The 21,956-nt window shown below is 33.0% G+C and overlaps 1 protein-coding gene and 1 pseudogene across 1 annotated transcript; both read left to right on the top strand.

Moving 5' to 3' along the window:
• Positions 1–9,333: 9,333 nt before the first annotated feature.
• Positions 9,334–12,252, top strand: LOC136829541 (cuticle protein AMP1B-like). Its single transcript, XM_067088380.1, has 3 exons — positions 9,334–9,448; positions 9,646–9,984; positions 11,755–12,252. The coding sequence occupies exons 2-3, from the start codon at positions 9,698–9,700 to the stop codon at positions 11,984–11,986; spliced, it is 519 nt and encodes a 172-aa protein (XP_066944481.1). The 5' UTR covers positions 9,334–9,448; positions 9,646–9,697; the 3' UTR covers positions 11,987–12,252.
• Positions 12,253–18,246: 5,994 nt separating this feature from the next.
• Positions 18,247–21,231, top strand: LOC136829182 (endocuticle structural glycoprotein SgAbd-1-like; annotated as a pseudogene).
• The last annotated feature ends 725 nt before the right edge of the window (positions 21,232–21,956 follow it).

Here is a 21,956-nt window from a genome sequence, read left to right on the forward strand (position 1 = left end):
TATGGACGATGGTACTTGTAAAATACGATAAATAACTTCTGATACTAACAATCATAGCTCGTGGTAACGCTGGAACAATGCTAAAGAAAGGTTAATCACAATTTCCAGACTTTAAGTCGACATCAGTCACAGATGTCAAGAAACTTCAGGCATAAATGGGAAACCATGTTAAAGTACTGCCGCCAGTACTTAACGAAAGTCATCATCATACTGAAGAATAAAGCAGTCCTAAGTAATATATATATATATATATATATATATATATATATATATATATATATATATATATATATATATATATATATATATATATATATATATATATATATATATATATATATATATATATATATATATATATTCATATACACACACACATATACACATATATATATATATATATATATATATATATATATATATCTATATATGTATATATATATATATATATATATATATATATATATATATATATATATATATATATATATATATATATATATATATATATATATATATATATAGATATCTCAGGTGTTAATGGATTTTACAAAATTAGATGTCATGTTCTTTTGTACTGACACTCTATCACACATATAAAGTAACTGTTCTCTTGAAGATGTCCCAGATATAAAGACGAAACAGGTGTTACATCTGCGTACATACATCAAATGCTTCTGATCCAATGATTGAGCCAGAACCACGTGATGATTATTGTATATATATATATATATATATATATATATATATATATATATATATATATATATATATATATATATATATATAATATAAATAATTAAACAAGTGATACATTCTCCACCCCTCAAGATGACACTGAATCATTATTTCACATAGAATAATGATTTGAAAATTGGCGTGCGTAAGGGGAGATGACAAACACCATAAATACTGTACACTGAAGTCAGACGGAAGATGATTGTTTCCAGTAATGATGTGGGTAATGCTTCCCGTTCGTAATTATTGTACATTACATCCATTGGATTCAAGATCACGCCCACTTGAGAACTGAAGATAAAATATTCTATTCAAATGACATATTTTTTCCCCTTAAAAGGGCTGGGTCCGGGATGCACTGCTCTTCCGCGTTTCACTGTCTTTTGATATGAAGCTGCCCGCCACACCTAACTGTCTTGTTGACAACTACTGCAACGTTTATGCCAACAGAGGATCTAACAATTAGTTGAGCGTGATCTAACAATTAGTTTAGCGTGCCTGATGTGGTGGTATTCACGTTGAGCTGCAACGCTGGACAATTCATTGGGTAGTCTACTATCAATGGTAATAACCGAAAATGTCTATAAAGTACATGCATGCACAGAAAACACACACACACACACACACATACTCATCAGAATTTGGTAAGATGCGACAGAAAGCGCACTTGTTTGCATACGTAGAGGATGCCTCTGAGCAAGTGCATTCAAATGTTCCACAATCTTTAATCGGCAAATGAAGCACGTACAAGATCACTGCAGCTCTCATTGTCCTAAAACGGCGTTATGGGTTCTTTGGAGTGTATCACAAATCACAGCAGTATTGCTTTCCGACTTTTACTTTTTATTCCACTCTGTCTCAAAAAACTGTCCAACTTCTTCCACTTCACTTTTTTCTACTTTTCAGTTTCAAGAAGGCACCAGTCTTTCTGGTAACCTGGTGGTCTCCTGAAACCATTCCATAATATAATTTGTTCTTAACATTGTAGTCATAACATTAATCATAGTACAGTACCCATATTGTTAACTTTTAGATTCTTCAAAATAAAAAGAAATTAGGACTGGTGCCTTTTGAGCCAAAAAAATTACATAAAGAAACAAATTAGGTAAATAAATCATTTAGAAACTGTTACTTTACAGACTACATGGTCGATCAACTCATTTTATATATATGTATATATATATATATATATATATATATATATATATATATATATATATATATATATATATATATATATATATATATATTTGTGTGTGTGTGTACATATACTTATTATGGTCGCAAACACTTCTTAACTTCTCATATTTCTCAAGCTAGTATCCAACAGTATGAAGAATAAAAAGTCATTACGGCTATTACAAATACATACTCGTATATACAGAATAGAAGTGAGTAATATATATGAAATGTATATATGTTCATATATATATATATATATATATATATATATATATATATATATATATATATATATATATATATATATATATATATATATATATATATATATATGTATATATATATATATATATATATATATATATATATATATATATATATATATATATATATATATATATATATATATGACTTTTTATCACATCACCGTGATTCATATACAATCAGTAAGCTACAAACGTCCTTTAATATCCAATTCGCTCTACCTCAGAAATAATATATTTTCAGTTATATGTTACCAGCGACGGACAAGAACTTTTTAGTTGATAATGGGTTCGTCATCCCGTGCCCACGGGACGACGAACTTATTATCAACTAAAAATTCCTCTTCGGTAACATATATGAAAATATATTATATCCGAGTGTAGAGCGAATTGATATTAAAGGACGTTTATCTTTACTCATTATATATATATAATATATATATATATATATATATATATATATATATATATATATATATATATATATATATATATATATATATATATATATACATACATACAGGGTGTTTGAAATTAGAGGCCCTCCCCCTCTACAGCATAAACTGAAATTGATATGGACAAAAACAAAAGTAATTCAGAACAGGTATTTATTTAAGTTTCTCTCTGAGAATTTAATATTTTGTGTGGCTTCCATCTGCCTGTACCACAGTCTGCATTCTTGAGGGATATGATTTCAGCAAATCGCAAAAAAGCTGAGACTCAAACTCCATTTCCCTGAGCTCTTCGGTCACCTCTCTTCGCAGACAGGTTGTCGAGGCTTGGTATACCATCATAGTTCACTGTGCGTGCTTCAACACGATCCTTTAAGATACTACCAATGTTTTCACACACATTAAGGTCAGGGGAGCTACCTGGAAATTCATTTGACGAGAAGAATTTGATACCACTGTTTCGGAGCAGCTCCTGTGTCTGAAGAGCCTTGAAGCATGGTGCCTTTTCATGCAAAAATGTGACTTCTTCAACAGATAACACATTTTCAGGATCTTTGAGGAAAGGAAATACTCCACCAGTAAGCACACACAGACACATACACATATATATATTAAAATAATGTACTTGGAGATAGGCTATAGCAGAAAACTTCATAACTTTCCATTTGTTCTGTGGAGGGGCGGCTCTAGTTCAGAAACACCTGGTGTGTATATATATATATATACATATATATATATATATATATATATATATATATATATATATATATATATATATATATATATATATATATATATATATATATATATATATATATATATATATATATATATATATATATATATATATATATATATATATATATATATATATACACCAGGTGTTTCGAAATTAGAGCCCCCCCTCCACAGACTGAGTGATGGAGTTAGATACAGCCATAGCTAACAACTTGGAGGAAATCAGATGGATTGACCGAATCAGGGCTATAACTTTCACAGAGGCCAAGGATGCTGGCGCATCTATCGTTTCACGTTCCTGGATAGTTAAATATAAGAAAAGAGATGAATCCTTTGTTAAAAGAAACTGGAACAAAAATCTAAATGACTGTCATCGTGAAAAGAGTGAGAATCTTGGAAGGCCTGAAGTCCTTTCTCGGGAGTCAAAAGACATCATAGCTGAGGCAGTAGGTAGACCAAGAAAGTCTTTACATAAATTGGCGCTTGAACTAGAAATAAAAAGGGGAAAGGAGAGAAGTTGTAGTGCTGTATATCGTGAGTTGAAAAAATCTGGTATCAAGCCATTTCATGTTATCAGCAAGCCCAGCATCACTCAGCAACAGAGAGAAGACCGTGCATGGTTTTGTGGTTCATTTCTTAAAGACTGGGATGAAGCTGACTTTCTCCATGTTGCCGCATCAGATGAATTCTTCATTTAAACAGTCATGAAGCCAAATCATAAAAATGACATCATTTGGGCTGCAAAGTTGGACAATATCTGCGATGACGTGCGCTATCGCCAAGTTGTGAAATTTCCTGAAGTTTGGGAATTTTTCTCTGTTTCACAGCCAAATGGTTAATGTGGATCATCAAAGAAAAATGAGTCAAGGAATGGCGAATACTTCAGAGAAACTGTGCTTACTGGTGAAGTATTTCCTTTCCTCAAAGATCCCGAAAATGTGTTATCTGTTGTAGAAGTCACATTTTTGCATGATAAGGCACTATGTTTCAAGGCTCTTCAGACACAGGAGATGCTTCGAAACTGTGGTATTGATTTCTTCTTGTCAAGTAAATTTCCAGGTAGCTCCCCTGACCTTAATGTGTGTGAAAACATTAGTAGTATCTTAGTGGATCATGTTGAAACACACACAGTGAACTATGATGGTATACCAAGCCTTGACAACCTGCGAAGAGAGGTGACCGATGTGCTCAGGGAAATGGAGTTTGAGTCTCAGCTTTTTTGCGATTTGCAGAAATCATACCCCTCAAGAATGCAGGCTGTGGTACAGGCAGATGGAGGACACACAAAATATTAAATACTCAGAGAGAAACTTAAATAAATACCTGTTCTGAATTACTTTTGTTTTTGTCCATATTAATTTTAATTTATACTGTAAAGGGGGCTCTAATTTTGAAACACCCTGTATATATATATATATATATATATATATATATATATATATATATATATATATATATATATATATATATATATATATATATATATGTATATATATATATATATATATATATATATATATATATATATATATATATATATATATATATATATATATATATATATATATATATTATATTATATTTACAGCAGTGATAGTTTTTGTGAACTGATTGTCGTCCGAGCTGGAAACTTATGCAACATTGGTGGAATGGTCAGTGGTTGGGAGGGTAACCACCAGGAAATTTCAGACGAGCGACGGCACGCAAACTCTTCAACCTCTGTACAGCAATGCGTAGGACAACAAATTCATCTAAAAAAAAAAAAAAAACTAACAGACAACTGGAAAACTAACACTTTTGACTTTACTGTCACAAATGAGGAAAGGAGTATTTTATTATATATACAGTGTATATATACATATATATATATATATATATATATATATATATATATATATATATATATATATGTATATATATATATATATATATATATATATATATATATATATATATATATATATATATATATATATATATATATATATATATATATATGTACACACACACACATATATATATATATATATAAATAAAAAATGACACTCCTGGTTTAAATCATGACCAGTTCTCCTTCAGAGTTTTAAGACATCGTCAAGATGCATTGAAAAACTGGATGCGAAACGTTCAGGATTTGCACCCAGTGTTATATTAATCCTTGTTAATCTGCCCATATATATATATATATATATATATATATATATATATATATATATATATATATATATATATATATATATATATATATATATATATATATATATATATATATATATATATATATATATATATATATATATATATATATAAGTATATATCACGTTTTCAGTGATTCCAAACACATATACATAATATATCTATCTATCTATCAGTCTATCTATATATATGTATATATATATACTGTATATATACATACATACATATATATATATATATATATATATATATATATATATATATATATAATCAACTCACAATCAGGTGTGGAACAGAAATAAATTTCTGACTCACATCAGGGTCAAACCTAAGATTTTCAGTTGAAAAGTGAGGCAGCTGCCAGCGAAGCCATACAAGTCATAAAAGAAGTTGGAACCTAAGTATCACTATACCTAAGGCTTTACCAGGGCTGGCTAACTGCTTCACATACCAACATGTTTTCCCCAACTTCCCGAATGAATGCTGTCAACTGGGTCACTGCTGAGTCGGGAAGTTGGGGAACACACGCAAAGCCTTAGGTACAGTGATACTTAGGTTTCAACTATTTTTATGACTTGTGTGGCCTGGTTGGTAGTGACCTTGCTTTTCAATTGAAAGACCTGGGTTCAACCCAGATGTGAGTCAGATATATATATATATATATATATATATATATATATATATATATATATATATATATATATATATATATATATATATATATATATATATATATATATATATATATATATATATATATATATATCACATACACAATTTTCTGTGCATTAGTAGAATTACTAAAAGGACCTCATTCAAATAATGTGGACTGTTTGTCCAAGAAAGCTTGTAACTTTTTGAATAAAAACTCGATTAAATAAGGTCCTTTTAGTAATATATATATATATATATATATATATTTGATTTATAAAGTTTATTAGCTGAAGCCACAAGAAATGCTTGAAGAAGATTGCCAAGTAATTTCGTGTATTAACACATCTTCGGCGAACAATGTGATACAAGTGAGCAAGAAAGCTCTCACAAAAGTAAAGTGGGAAATAAAAATGTTTAATTAGGCCATTACAAACAGAAACAACGTTCGTCCAGGTTACTCAACTACAAAGGAATTGCCTAATGGCCGCATTGTACACAGAAATGAATGATAACAAGCTGACTACTTGTCGAGCAGTTTATAAAACTATTGAATTCATAAATTATTATTATTATTATTATTATTATTATTATTATTATTATTATTATTATTATTCATACTTATGAATTCAGTTGTTTCATAAACTGGTCGACAAGTTGTCAGCTTGTTATCATTCATTTCTGTATATAATACAGCCATTAGACAGTTCCTCTACTTCTTTTGACTTCTTTGTGTGTTAAATAGTTGAGTAATCTGGACGAACATTGTTTCTGTTTGCAATGGCCTAATAATACATTTTTTTTTCTCTTTTTACTTTTGTGAGAGCTTTCTCGCTAACTTGTTTTATTCTCTGTATCACTTTGTGCCCCGAAGATGCGTTAAATACACGAAAGTACTTGGCACTCTGTTGATTCTTTTCCAAGCTTTTCCTCTGGCTTCAGTTAATACACATACTCGAGTGGGAACAATCCCCTTCGCTTACTCCTTTTATCATTATAACACAGACTGCTTTTACGACCCACGAAACAAATTTCATATAATAATGGGATACACAATCTGAAAATATTCCTTTGGACATGGAGAAATCAAAATCTTGGCAATAATATATACATCTATTATATATATATATATATATATATATATATATATATATATATATATATGTGTATATATATATATATATATATATATATATATATATACATACAGGGTGCGGCATAAGTAACGCCCTTTGTTTAAGTGGAACAAAATTGAAGCCTTTTTGATTATCCTTCATTTTTTTAACATGAATGTATTGCCACAGGTTAATAGATTAATATAATATATTAACAAAATTAATATAATGCTTATTCGGTTTAATAATGTTCAGTACAAATGAAATCAAACCAAATTTAAGAAAAAAAATAAAAGTTACAAAAGATATAAGGTTTTAGAATTTAGTAATTTATTTGAGATGTTCAAAATGTTCCCCTTCATGTTCAATGCAATTCTGAACTCTACCAGCAACACTTTTACAAACTTTTTGACACACTTCAATGGTAATTTCATGAAATTTATCTGAAATTGCATTCTTTAATTCTGGAATTGTTTTCGGCTTAAGATTGTAAACCTGATCTTTCAATACACTCCACAAAAAAAGTCCGGTGGTGTCAGGTCTGGAGAACGTGATGGCCATTCAATTGGTCCTCTTCGTCCTATCCATCTACCTTCAAAATGTTCATTTAACCATTCTCTAACTCTTATCCCATAATGGGGAGGTGCTCCATACTGTTGAAAATAAATATCATTTAGATTTTCAACTCTTGGCCAAAATTCCGTTTGTAGCATATGCAAATAATTATCTTGATTCACAGTACTTTCGAAGAATATCGGCCCTATTAATCCCATGCAAGAAATGGCGGCCCAAACTGTTACTCCTGATAAATGAATATCCCTTTCCAAGATGACATGAGGATTATCATTGCTCCAATACACACAATTATGGCGATTGATATGTCCATTTAACTTAAAGGTTTCAGCACCATTTTTATTGTTTTGATAGTACAACTGAATTGCTTTTACTCTCTGTTCCTTTGTTAATCTCATGGTTGTATAAAATATCTGAAAAAATGAAGATTTAGCAAATTAATTAAAGAAAATAATAAGGAAAATATGCATTATAGGATATAAAATTAAAAAAGGCGTCACTTATGCCGCACCCTATATATATATATATATATATATATATATATATATATATATATATATATATATATATATATATATATATATATATATATATTATATATCAATATTTTGATATTATGTCAAGAATATTTTGATCTCTCCATGTCCAAAGGAATATTTTCAGACTGTGTATATATATATATATATATATATATATATATATATATATATATATATATATATATATACTACATATATATAAATTTATATATATATATCTTATTTTCAAGATTTTGATTTCTCCATGTCCAATGGAATATTTTCAGACTGTGTATCCCATTATTATATGAAATTTGTTTCGTGAGTTTCAATGCTATTAAAAGAAATTGTGAACGAAGAAAGTGTGAGTCTGGGTCGTAAAAGCAGTCTATATTATAATGATAAAAGAAGACTGTAAAAATAAAAGAGAATAAGAAGTATATGATTTAAAAAAACGAAAAAGACAACAACGTTATGTCTTAATGTAACTCACAGAGCATTTATAATATATTTTAGGAAAATTATATCACGATAAAAGTATGCGTTCAGAAAATACTAAGAGCAACTATATGTCTTGCGGAAAAACTATTTAATGAAGAACATACCGAGTGGAAAATAGAGTCAGTATAAAAATGTTCATCACTTCATCATAACAACCTCAAAACATACATTACGAATAATATCGATGCACCAGGAATGCATTCCATTCCACGGAATGCATCAGATCAAGATGTGGTTTTCTGAAAGTAACTGCATAACTAGAGTGAGCTTTAAGGACAGTTGCTTCTTAGAACCACAAGATACACAGCTAGAATATTAAACGTAATTAAGTTGAGGTCACCTGGATCTCTCCAAACATGGTTCTGCTCATGAGAAAGTAAATGAAGGGTGAAGCGAGAAAGAGTGAGATGCCTTTCCCCCGAGGAGAAGATCTGAATTCCACTGGGAAAATGCACTGTTAAAAGGAATGCACCATCCACTTCCTCCACCAGTCTTCCATCATCACCTCCACGATGAAGATAGTAAGCAAAGAGGATTGTTCCCACTCATATGCCCTCCTTGATGATAGTAGTGATTCCCATTGACTTGGGAGTGAACCTTTGCATAACCAATCGCTTCTTTGATGATTGTGATTCCAGCACTTTTGTGCCCTCACAAAATGACTGCTGGTCAGATGCACTAAGCACCTAAACAAACTCAGTATTTCGTTTCCCGGCAGATCATCATCGCCGCATTTGCAACTTTGTCCATCGCTGCTCCACAGTACGGCTATGCTCCTCCTACATCACCACCTCCTCCTCCTCCCCCTCCTCCCCTCCTCCTCCTCCTCCTCCTCCCCTCCTCCAAGTACAACCCCTTCTCAGCTGTACGCAGCGCCAGGCGCAAGCCCAAAACAAGCCGAGGCCCCACCTCCAGTGGCCATCGTAAAGGACGAGAGAACTCAGAGTGAAGACGGAACTTTCAAATTCGACTTCGAGGGCGCCAATGGGATCATCGTCTCTGGATCTGGATCCGCAACAGGAGCAAACGGCTCCGTAGTTCAGACGGGAAGTTACAAGTAAGTATGAATCTCAGCTCTCTTTATTTCTTTATTTTCTAAGAACAAACTACCACAGCTGCCAGTAAGTATTTCCATCTTCCTAGTAAGTATGTATCTCCCCCTTATGTATCTTTACAGTAACAAAGCTACATATAAGAAGGAAATCTCTCTCTCTCTCTCTCTCTCTCTCTCTCTCTCTCTCTCTCTCTCTAACATATTCTAAAATAAATAGTTACAGTTGCAAATAAATGTGGGTTTTCTCTTCCCATTCTATTTCTTTCTGAATATTAAAAATATCACCAAAACCAGTTCACGTGAATTCACTCTCCTTCTCCCCTCTTTAATTTAATCTTACAGTAAAAGTCGAGTGAAGACTAAAATATGACAAGTCACAGTAAATGTGAATCTCCCCTCCTTTTATTTCTCTTTACAAGAAAAAATACTGCAGCTAAGTATAGTCTTAAATTCTTTTTGTTTCTCTTGTTAGTAAGAACACAGTAAAGACTAAAATACTTCAACTACAAGCAAGTATGAATTATTATCCTAATTCTCTTTCTTTCTATTAATGGATCCAGCGAAAAATAAATAAATCAAAGCAAGTTCAGATTCATTTGGTTTACACTCTCTTGCCCATTTCAACGAATGTAGTTTTTGTTAAAACTCACCAAGTGTAAAAACTATCTCGCCTTTACCAGCAATGCGGTACAATACGAACATTATATAAATTTTCCTTACTGGAAGAAATATATGTAAATACAGTTATTTTTCATATTGCAGTCACAATCATTAACCTTGATAGCAATTATTTTTTCTTTTTTTGTGAAAGAGATTTTTTTCAGGCTTGTAATTGATTCCGGTATAAAATCATATAAGAAAACAGGAATTTACTATTTTTCTAACTTGCGTATAGTGGCATAGCTAGCCTAACAATTTTTGGATGATTATTGGCCAGATAGCGTTCTTACGATGATAGATAGCTTCCCAAAGATTTGCGAACTGACCCATAGGCTCAACTTCTAATGTATCTGCGCCACTACAGGCCAAGGATTTTCTCAAGTTTTCTAACCAGTTTAACCTCTTTTATCAAAAAATGAAAATTTCTTATATCAAATGCTGCCAACAGATCTGGTGAAACGATTACTTGCAGATAACGACATTTTACGGGAAATCTTACAATTTACAGAAAAAGGTGTGGACATCAGGACAAGCTGTATCATTTAATACTTCAGATAGATCTTACTCTATTGAGCTTTTTACTAAGAAGGAACTACCTTAAAACGAAGTTTAACTTACTTAAGTCCCTAAGACTCATTGAAATAAAATGATAATCATTTCTTTCCTTTACACATAATAATTTACAGACAGGCATCTAAAAATCATTATTCAACTACTGATATTTTTAAAAGATATTATGACGTCAGTTATGGAATTTACTATTGCCGATTTGGTGCATATTTTAGAAAAGATTACAAATATCACTCTCCCTTTGGTGTTAATTCTTGCAGCTGAAATTTCAATGTGTTTTTGTTGTCACTTTTTGTTGTTGTTTATGTTAATTCTTAGATTTCAAAGGATTTGTCTTGTTTATTTTATAAAGTGTTCCTGAGATACCAAGGTGCTTTTTGGCATCAGTTCTTGCATTTTAAATTGTCATTGACTTGCTGATTTGTGATACTTAGATACCATGTTTTTTATGTTAATTCTTGCATTCAAAACTTCATATTTGTCACCAATCTTAGTGTTACAAAGGCACCGTGCTTCCTCTTCATTTCTTGTATGTGACCTCAGGTACACTGCCCCCGACGGGACTGCCGTTGATGTGACGTATGTGGCCGATGAAAAAGGCTACCAGCCTCAGTCAGACAGTCTTCCAGTGGCTCCTGAATTCCCCCACCCAATTCCTCAGTTCGTCCTCGACCAGATCGCCTTCGCTGCTGAGGAGGATGCAGCTGCTGCAACTGCTGCAGCTGCTCAGACTAAGACTTCTCCTTCCAATTCATATCAAGCCCCTCAAGCATAATGCATTGACCTCCGAGAACATTTGTGGCACTTTGCAGTACGGTCTTTCCTTTAATTAATCTTATAGGAATTTGAGAACAAGCTTTGTTTTCCACTTATTATATTATCATTATTATTTACCTGATCAATGTTTGAATAACTGTATATCTGAATAAAAATAATAATGAATGATAAACTTCAATAAGAACTTTATTTTTATTACTTTGAAATTAATCTATTGTTGTGTGAGTGTGACGAAAAGTGGCTATTAAATTTGTTTAAAAAGACTATTACTTTGTTGCTCTCCTCCTTTAATAACAATGATCTTTATTAAGTAATCTGTGAGTTCATTCCAGTCATTTTTCCTGTCGTGAATTTTCTTTCCATCCTTCACTTATAAATTTATTAATTTTCCTTGAAATAGTGAGCAATATTATTACTCCAATCAGAAGAATTGCAGAAATTACCAAGTTATCTAAATATTGAATCTAAAAAGGAAATCCAAACCTATCTGCTCCCTTTTTAATTTCTATTTAATTGTGAAGATAATGAACACTATATATGAGTGATGGAGAATTTCTAAAGATAATTCCCTACCTGACCTTCATACACAAGGGCAGATAATGAAAGCCAATGGGATAACTCATTTTAAGGAACTACCTTAAATCGAAGTTTAACTTACTTAAGTCCCTAAGACTTTCTGAAATGAAATGATAATCATTTCTTTCCTTTACATAATAATTTACAGACAGGTATCTAAAAATCGTTATTTAACTACTGATATTTTAAAAGATGTCATGATGCCACTTATGGAATTTACTATTGCCGATTTGGTGCATATTTTAGAAAATATTACAAATATCACACTCCCTTTGATGTTAATTCTTGCAGCTGAAATTTCAATGTGTTTTTGTTGTCACTTTTTTTTGTTGATTATGTAAATTCTTAGATTTCAAATTATTTGTCTTGTTTATTTTATAAAGTGTTCCTGACATACCAAGGTGCCTTTTGGCATTAGTTCTTGCATTTTAAATTGTCATTGACTTGATGATTTTTGATTCTTAGATAACATGTTTTTGATGTTAATGTTTGCATTCAAAACTTCATATTTGTCACCAATCTTAGTGTTACAAAGGCACCTTGATTCTTCTTCATTTCTTGTATGTGACCTCAGATACACAGCCCCCGACGGGACTGCCGTTGATATGACGTATGTGGCCGATGAAAAAGGCTACCAGCCTCAGTCAGACAGTCTTCCAGTGGCTCCTGAATTCCCCCACCCAATTCCTCAGTTCGTCCTCGACCAGATCGCCTTCGCTGCTGAGGAGGATGCAGCTGCTGCAGCTGCTCAGACTAAGACTTCTCCTTCCAGTTTATATCAAGCCCCTCAAGCATAATGCATTGACCTCCGAGAACATTTGTGGCACTTTGCAGTACGGTCTTTCCTTTAATTTATCCTATAGGAATTTGAGAACAAACTTTGTTTTCCACTTATTATATTATCATTATTATTTACCTGATCAATGTTTGAATAACTGTATATCTGAATAGAAATAATAATGAATGATAAACTTCAATAAGAACTTTATTTTTATTACTTTGAAATTAATCTATTGTTGTGTGAGTGTGACGGAAAGTGGCTATTAAATTTGTTTAAAAAAACTCTATTACTTTGTTGCTCTCCTCCTTTAATAACAATGATTTTCATTAAGTAATCTGTAAGTTCTTCCAGTCATTTTTCCTGTCGTGAATTTTCTTTCCATCCTTTACCTATAAATTTATTAATTTTCCTTGAAATAGTGAGCAACATTATCACTCCAATCAGAAGAATGACAGAAATTACCAAGTTATCTAAAAGTTGAATTTAAAAAGGAAATCCAAACCTATCTGCTCCCTTTTTAATTTCCATTTAATTGTGAAGATAATGAACATCATATATGAGTAATGGAGAATTTCCAAAGTAAATTCCGTACCCGACCTTCATACAAATGGGTAGATAATGAAAGTCAGCATGATAACTCATTGTACGTAAAACAGTTTTGATAACATAAAAAACTGAATATCGAAAATTATCTTATGATACTTTCCAATGAGAGGCGAGAAAGCTTGCTTCCATGAAACTGTCTTCATCGTGGCCTTAAATCTCAAGACTCAGAGGAAGTTTTCTTGTGGAAATTTGCCTTGTTGAGCCAGGCGTGTAGTAAGACAAACTGAACCTCAACACCCACACACCTGCAATTCAGTGACATAATCTATTTGAATTTAAGCGTTAACAGACACTTATATTCATATTCCTAGTCTGATTTAGTTTACCAGTGAAAACACACAAGCAGTTTAACTTATGTAAAGAATCTACCGAATGTTTTATGAGTTGAGACATTTGGTAGACTCCATAAACTCAACACCTTGCTCGATTTAATTGCTTAACTAAATCAGATAAAATAAAAGGATATCTGTATTTGTTAGAATACGGAGTGCAATTAAGTTGAGATTAGCGAGATCTCTCCAAACATGGTTCTGCTCATGAAAAGTAAATGAAGGGTGAAACAAGAAAGAGTGAAATGCCTTTCCCCCGAGGAGAAGATCTGAATTCCACTGGGAAAATGCACTGTTAAAAGGAATGCACCATCCACTTCCTCCACCAGTCTTCCATCATCACCTCCACGATGAAGATAGTAAGCAAAGAGGATTGTTCCCACTCATATGCCCTCCTTGATGATAGCAGTGATTCCCATTGACTTGCGAGTGAACCTTTGTATAAACAATCGCTTCTTTGATAATTGTGATTCCAGCTCTTTTGTGCCCTCACAAAATGACTGCTGGTCAGATGCACTAAGCACCTAAACAAACTCAGTATTTCGTTTCCCGGCAGATCATCATCGCCGCATTTGCAACTTTGTCCATCGCTGCTCCACAGTACGGTTATGCTCCTCCATCTGCATCACCACCTCCTCCTCCCCCTCCTCCTCCTCCTCCTCCAAGTACAACCCCTTCTCAGCTGTACTCAGCGCCAGGCGCAAGCCAAAGACAAGCCTAAGTCGAGGCCCCACCTCCAGTGGCCATCGTAAAGGACGAGAGAACTCAGTGAAGACGGAACTTTCAAATTCGACTTCGAGGGCGCCAATGGGATCATCGTCTCTGGATCTGGATCCGCAACAGGAACAAACGGCTCCGTAGTTCAGACGGGAAGTTACAAGTAAGTATGAATCTCAGCTCTCTTTATTTCTTTATTTTCTAAGAACAAACTACCACAACTGCCACTAAGTATTTCTATCTCCCTAGTAAGTATGTATCTCCCCCTTATGTCTCTTTACAGTAACAAAGCTACATATAAGAAGGAAATCTTTCTCTGTCTCTCTAACATAATCTAGAATAAATTATTACAGTTGTAAATAAATGTGGGTTTTCTCTTCCCACACTATTTCTTTCTGAACATTAAAAATATTACCAAAACCAGTTCTCGTGAATTCACTCTCCTTCTCCCCTCTTTTATTTAATCTTACAGTAAAAGTCGAGTGAAGACTAAAATATGAGAAGTCACAGTAAATGTGAATCTCCCCTCCTTTTATTTCTCTTTACAAGAAAAAATACTGCAGCTAAGTATAGTCTTAAATTCTTTTTGTTTCTCTTGTTAGTAAGAACACAGTAAAGACTAAAATACTTCAACTACAAGTAAGTATGAATTATTATCCTAATTCTCTTTGTTTCTATTTAATGGATCAAGCAAAAAAAAATAAATAAATAAATAAATCAAAGCAAGTTCAGATTCATTTTGTTTACACTCTCTTGCCCATTTCAGCGAATGTAGTTTTTGTTAAAACTCACCAAGTGTAAAAACTATCTCGCCTTTACCAGCAATGCGGTACAATACGAACATTATATAAATTTTCCTTACTGGAAGACATATATGTAAATACTGTTATTTTTCATATTTCAGTGACAATCATTATCCTTGATAGCAATTTTTTTTATGAGAGAGATCTTTTTTCAGGCTTGTAATTGATGAATATGAGAAAACAGGAATTTTCCATTTTTCTAAGTTGCGTACAGTGCCTAACAATTTTTGGATGATTATTGGCAAGATAGCGTTCTCACGATGATAGTTAGCTTCCCAAATATTTGCAAACTGACCCAGAAGCCCAACTTCTAATGAATCTGCGCCACTGCAGGCCAAGGGTTTTCTCAAGTTTTCTAACCAATTTAACCTCTTTTATCAAAAAATGAAAATTTCCTATATGCAGATAACGACACTTTACGGAAATTACAATTTACAGAAAAAGGTGTGGACATAAGCACAAACTGTATCACTCGATACTTCAGATAGATCTTGTTCTATTAAGCTTATTACTAAGAAGGAACTACCTTAAAACGAAGTTTAACTTACCTAAGTCCCTAAGACTCATTGAAATAAAATGATAATCATTTCTTTCCTTTACACATAATAATTTAACGACAGTTATCTAAAAATCGTTATTTAACTAATAATATTTTTAAAAGATATTATAATGCCAGTTATGGAATTTACTATTGCCGATTTGGTGCATATTTTAGAAAATATTACAAATATCACGCTCCCTTTGATGTTAATTCTTGCAGCTGAAATTTCGTTGTGTTTTTGTTGCCACTTTTTTTGTTGTTGTATATGTTAATTCTTAGATTTCAAATTATTTGTCTTGTTTATTTTATAAAGTGGTCCTGAGATAACAAGGTGCTTTTTGGCATCAGTTCTTGCATTTTAAATTGTCATTGACTTGCTGATTTGTGATACTTAGATACCATGTTTTTGATGTTAATTCTTGCATTCAAAACTTCATATTTGTCACCAATCTTAGTGTTACAAAGGCACCGTGCTTCTTCTTCATTTCTTGTATGTGACCTCAGATACACTGGCCCCGACGGGACTGCCGTTGATATGACGTATGTGGCCGATGAAAAAGGCTACCAGCCTCAGTCAGACAGTTTTCCAGTGGCTCCTGAATTCCCCCACCCAATTCCTCAGTTCGTCCTCGACCAGATCGCCTTCGCTGCTGAGGAGGATGCAGCTGCTGCAGCTGCTCAGACTAAGACTTCTCCTTCCAATTCATATCAAGCCCCTCAAGCATAATGCATTCACCTCCGAGAACATTTGTGGCACTTTGCAGTACGGTCTTTCCTTTAATTATTCCTATAGGAATTTGAGAACAAGCTTTGTTTTCCACTTATTATATTATCATTATTATTTACCTGATCAATGTTTGAATAACTGTATATCTGAATAGAAATAATAATGAATGATAAACTTCAATAAGAACCTTATTTTTATTACTTTGAAATTAATCTATTGTTGTGTGAGTGTGACGAAAAGTGGCTATTAAATTTGTTTAAAAAGACTATTACTTTGTTGCTCTCCTCCTTTAATAACAATGATTTTCATTAAGTAATCTGTTAGTTCTTCCAGTCATTTTTCGTGACGTGAATTTTCTTTCCATCCTTCACTTATAAATTTATTAATTTTCCTTGAAATACTGAGCAATATTATCACTCCAGTCAAAAGAATGACAGAAATTACAAAATTATCTAAATATTGAATCTAAAAAGGAAATCCAAACCTATCTGCTCCCTTTTAATTTCCATTTAATTGTGAAGATAATGAACACCATATATGAGTGATGGAGAATTTCCAAAGTAAATTCCGTACCTGACCTTCATACAAAAGGGTAGATAATGAAAGTCAGTGTGATAACTCATTGTACGTGAAACAGTTTTGATAACATAAAAACTGAATATCGAAAATTATCTTATGATAATTTCCAATGAGAGGCGAGAAAGCTTGCTTCCATGAAACTGTCTTCATCGTGACCTAAAATCTCAAGACTCAGAGGAAGTTTGCTTGTGGAAATTTGCCTGGTTGAGCCAGGCGTGTAGTAAGACAAACTGAACCTCAACACCCATACACCTGCAATTCAGGGACATAATCTATTTGAATTTAAGCGTTAACAGACACCTATCTTCATATTCTTAGTCTGATTTAGTTTACCAGTGAAAACACGCAAGTAGTTTAACTTATATAAGGAATCTACCAAATGTCTTATGAGTTGAGACATTAGGTAGACTCCATAAACTCAACTCCTTGCTCGATTTAATTGCTTAACTAAATCAGATAAAATAAAAGGACATCTGTATTTGTTAGAATACGAAGTGGAATTAAGATGAGGTCACCTAGATCTCTCCAAACATGGTTCTGCTCATGAGAAAGTAAATGAAGGGTGAAGCGAGAAAGAATGAGATGCCTTTCCCCCGAGGAGAAGATCTGAATTCCACTGGGAAAATGCACTGTTAAAAGGAATGCACCATCCACTTCCTCCACCAGTCTTCCATCATCACCTCCACGATGAAGATAGTAAGCAAAGAGGATTGTTCACACTCATATGCCCTCCTTGATGATAGTAGTGATTCCCATTGACTTGGGAGTGAACCTTTGTATAAACAATCGCTTCTTTGATAATTGTGATTCCAGCTCTTTTGTGCCCTCACAAAATGACTGCTGGTCAGATGCACTAAGCACCTAAACAAACTCAGTATTTCGTTTCCCGGCAGATCATCATCGCCGCATTTGCAACTTTGTCCATCGCTGCTCCACAGTACGGCTATGCTCCTCCATCTACATCACCACCTCCTCCTCCCCCTCCTCCCCCCTCCTCCTCCTCCTCCTCCTCCTCCTCCTCCAAGTACAACCCCTTCTCAGCTGTACTCAGCGCCAGGCGCAAGCCCAAAACAAGCCGAAGTCGAGGCCCCACCTCCAGTGGCCATCGTAAAGGACGAGAGAACTCAGAGTGAAGACGGAACTTTCAAATTCGACTTCGAGGGCGCCAATGGGATCATCGTCTCTGGATCTGGATCCGCAACAGGAGCAGACGGCTCCGTAGTTCAGGCGGGAAGTTACAAGTAAGTATGAATCTCAGCTCTCTTTATTTCTTTATTTTCTAAGAACAAACTACCACAACTGCCACTAAGTATTTCTATCTCCCTGGTAAGTACGTATCTCCCCCTTATGTCTCTTTACAGTAACAAGTGATTTGAAAATAAAATAACAAAGCTACACATAAGAAGGAAATCTCTCTCTCTCTCTCTCTCTCTCTCTCTCTCTCTCTCTCTCTCTCTCTCTCTCTCTCTCTCTCTCTCTCTCTCTTCATTTCTGTAAAATAATCTAGAATAAATTATTACGGTTGTAAATAAATGTGGGGTTTCTCTTCCCATTCTATTTCTTTCTGAATATTAAAAATATTACCAAACCCAGTACACGTGAATTCACTCTCCTTCTCCCCTCTTTTATTTAATCTTACAGTAAAAGTCGAGTGAAAACTAAAATACGACAAGTCACAGTAAATGTGAATCTCTCCTCCTTTTATTTCTCTTTACAAGAAAAAATACTGCAGCTAAGTATAGTCTTAAATTCTTTTTGTTTCTCTTGTTAGTAAGAACACAGTAAAGACTAAAATACTTCAACTACTAGTAAGTATGAATTATTATCCTAATTCTCTTTGTTTCTATTTAATGGATCAAGCAAAAAAAAAATAAATAAATAAATAAATCAAAGCAAGTTCAGATTCATTTTGTTTACACTCTCTTGCCCATTTCAACGAATGTAGTTTTTGTTCAAACTCACCAAGTGTAAAAACAATCTTGCCTTTACCAGCAATGCGGTACCATACGAACATTAAATATATTTTCCTTACTGGAAGGCATATATGTAAATACTGTTATTTTTCATATTGCAGTCAAAATCATTAACCTTGATAGCAATTATTTTTTTTTTTTGTGAAAGAGATCTTTTCAGGCTTGTAATTGATTCCGGTATAAAATCATATAAGAAAACAGGAATTTACTATTTTTTTCTAACTTGCGTATAGTGGCATAGCTAGCCTAACAATTTTTGGATGATTATTGGCCAGATAGCGTTCTTACGATGATAGATAGCTTCCCAAACATTTGCGAACTGACCCATAAGCTCAACTTCTAATGTATCTGCGCCACTACAGGGCAAGGATTTTCTCAAGTTTTCTAACCAATTTAACCTCTTTTATCAAAAAATGAAAATTACCTATATCAAATGCTGCCAACAGATCTGGTGAAACGATTACTTGCAGATAACGACATTTTACGGGAAAAATTACAATTTACAGAAAAAGGTGTGGACATCAGGACAAACTGTATTATTTAATACTTCAGATAGGTCTTGCTCTATTGAGCTTTTTACTAAGGAGGAAATACCTTAAAACGAAGTTTAACTTGCTCAAGTCCCTAAGACTCATTGAAATAAAATGATAATCATTTCTTTCCTTTACACATAATAATTTACAGACAGGCATCTAAAAATCATTATTCAACTACTGATATTTTTAATAGATATTATGATGCCAGTTATGGAATTTACTATTGCCGATTTGTGCATATTTTAGAAAATATTACAAATATCACTCTCCCTTTGGTGTTAATTCTTGCAGCTGAAATTTCAATGTACTTTTGTTGTCGCTTTTTTTTTGTTGTTTATGTTAATTCTTAGATTTCAAATTATTTGTCTTGTTTATTTTATAAAGTGTTCCTGAGATACCAAGATGCTTTTTGGCATCAGTTCTTGTACTTTAAATTGTCATTGTCTTGCTGATTTTTGTTACTTAGATACCATGTTTTTGATGTCACTTCTTGCATTCAAAACTTCATATTTGTCACCAATCTTAGTGTTACAAAGGCACCGTGATTCTTCTTCATTTCTTGTATGTGACCTCAGGTACACTGCCCCCGACGGGACTGCCGTTGATGTGACGTATGTGGCCGATGAAAAAGGCTACCAGCCTCAGTCAGACAGTCTTCCAGTGGCTCCTGAATTCCCCCACCCAATTCCTCAGTTCGTCCTCGACCAGATCGCCTTCGCTGCTGAGGAGGATGCAGCTGCTGCAGCTGCTGCAGCTGCTCAGACTAAGACTTCTCCTTCCAATTCATATCAAGCCCCTCAAGCATAATGCATTCACCTCCGAGAACATTTGTGGCACTTTGCAGTACGGTCTTTCCTTTAATTAATCCTATAGGAATTTGAGAACAAGCTTTATTTTCCACTTATTATGTTATCATTATTATTTACCTGATCAATGTTTGTATAACTGTATATCTGAATAGAAATAATAATGAAGGATAAACTGCAATAAGAACTTTATTTTTATTACTTTGAAATGAATCTATTGTTGTGTGAGTGTGAAGAAAAGTGGCTATTAAATTTGTTTAAAAAGACTATTACTTTGTTGCTCTCCTCCTTTAATAACAATGATTTTCATTAAGTAATCTGTTAGTTCATCCAGTCATTTTTCCTGTCGTGAATTTTCTTTCCATCCTTTGCTTATAAATTTATTAATTTTCCTTGAAATAGTGAGCAATATTGTCACACCAATCAGAAGAATGACAGAAATCACCAAGTTATCTAAATATTGAATCTAAAAAGGAAATCCAAACCTATCTGCTCCCTTTTTAATTTCTATTTAATTGTGAAGATAATGAACACCATATATGAGTGATGGGGAATTTCTAAAGTAAATTCCGTACCTGACCTTCATACAAAAGGGTATATAATGAAAGCCAATGGGATAACTCATTTTAAGGAACTACCTTAAAATGAAGTTTAACTTACTTAAGTCATTAAGACTTTCTGAAATGAAATGATAATCATTTCTTTCCTTTACACATAATAATTTACAGACAGGTATCAAAAAATCGTTATTTAACTACTAATATTTTAAAAGAAGTCATGATGCCACTTATGGAATTTATTATTGCCGATTTGTGCATATTTTAGAAAATATTACAAATATCACACTCCCTTTGATGTTAATTCTTGCAGCTGAAATTTCAATGTGTTTTTGTTGTCACTTTTTTTTGTTGTTCTTGTTAATTCTTAGATTTCAAATGATTTGTCTTGTTTATTTTATAAAGTGTTCCTGACATACCAAGGTGCTTTTTGGCAT

Source organism: Macrobrachium rosenbergii, chromosome 44 (assembly GCF_040412425.1).
Source record: "Macrobrachium rosenbergii isolate ZJJX-2024 chromosome 44, ASM4041242v1, whole genome shotgun sequence".
NCBI classification, from domain to species: domain Eukaryota; kingdom Metazoa; phylum Arthropoda; class Malacostraca; order Decapoda; family Palaemonidae; genus Macrobrachium; species Macrobrachium rosenbergii.

What these genes read in the sequence shown, in the direction of transcription:
- LOC136829541 (XM_067088380.1), top strand. Translation starts at nt 9,698, where the DNA reads ATGCTCCTCCTACATCACCACCTCCTCCTCCTCCCCCTCCTCCCCTCC. An exon ending in GTTCAGACGGGAAGTTACAA is followed by an intron (nt 9,985 to 11,754) that starts GTAAGTATGAAT and finishes ATGTGACCTCAG; the next exon opens with GTACACTGCCCCCGACGGGA.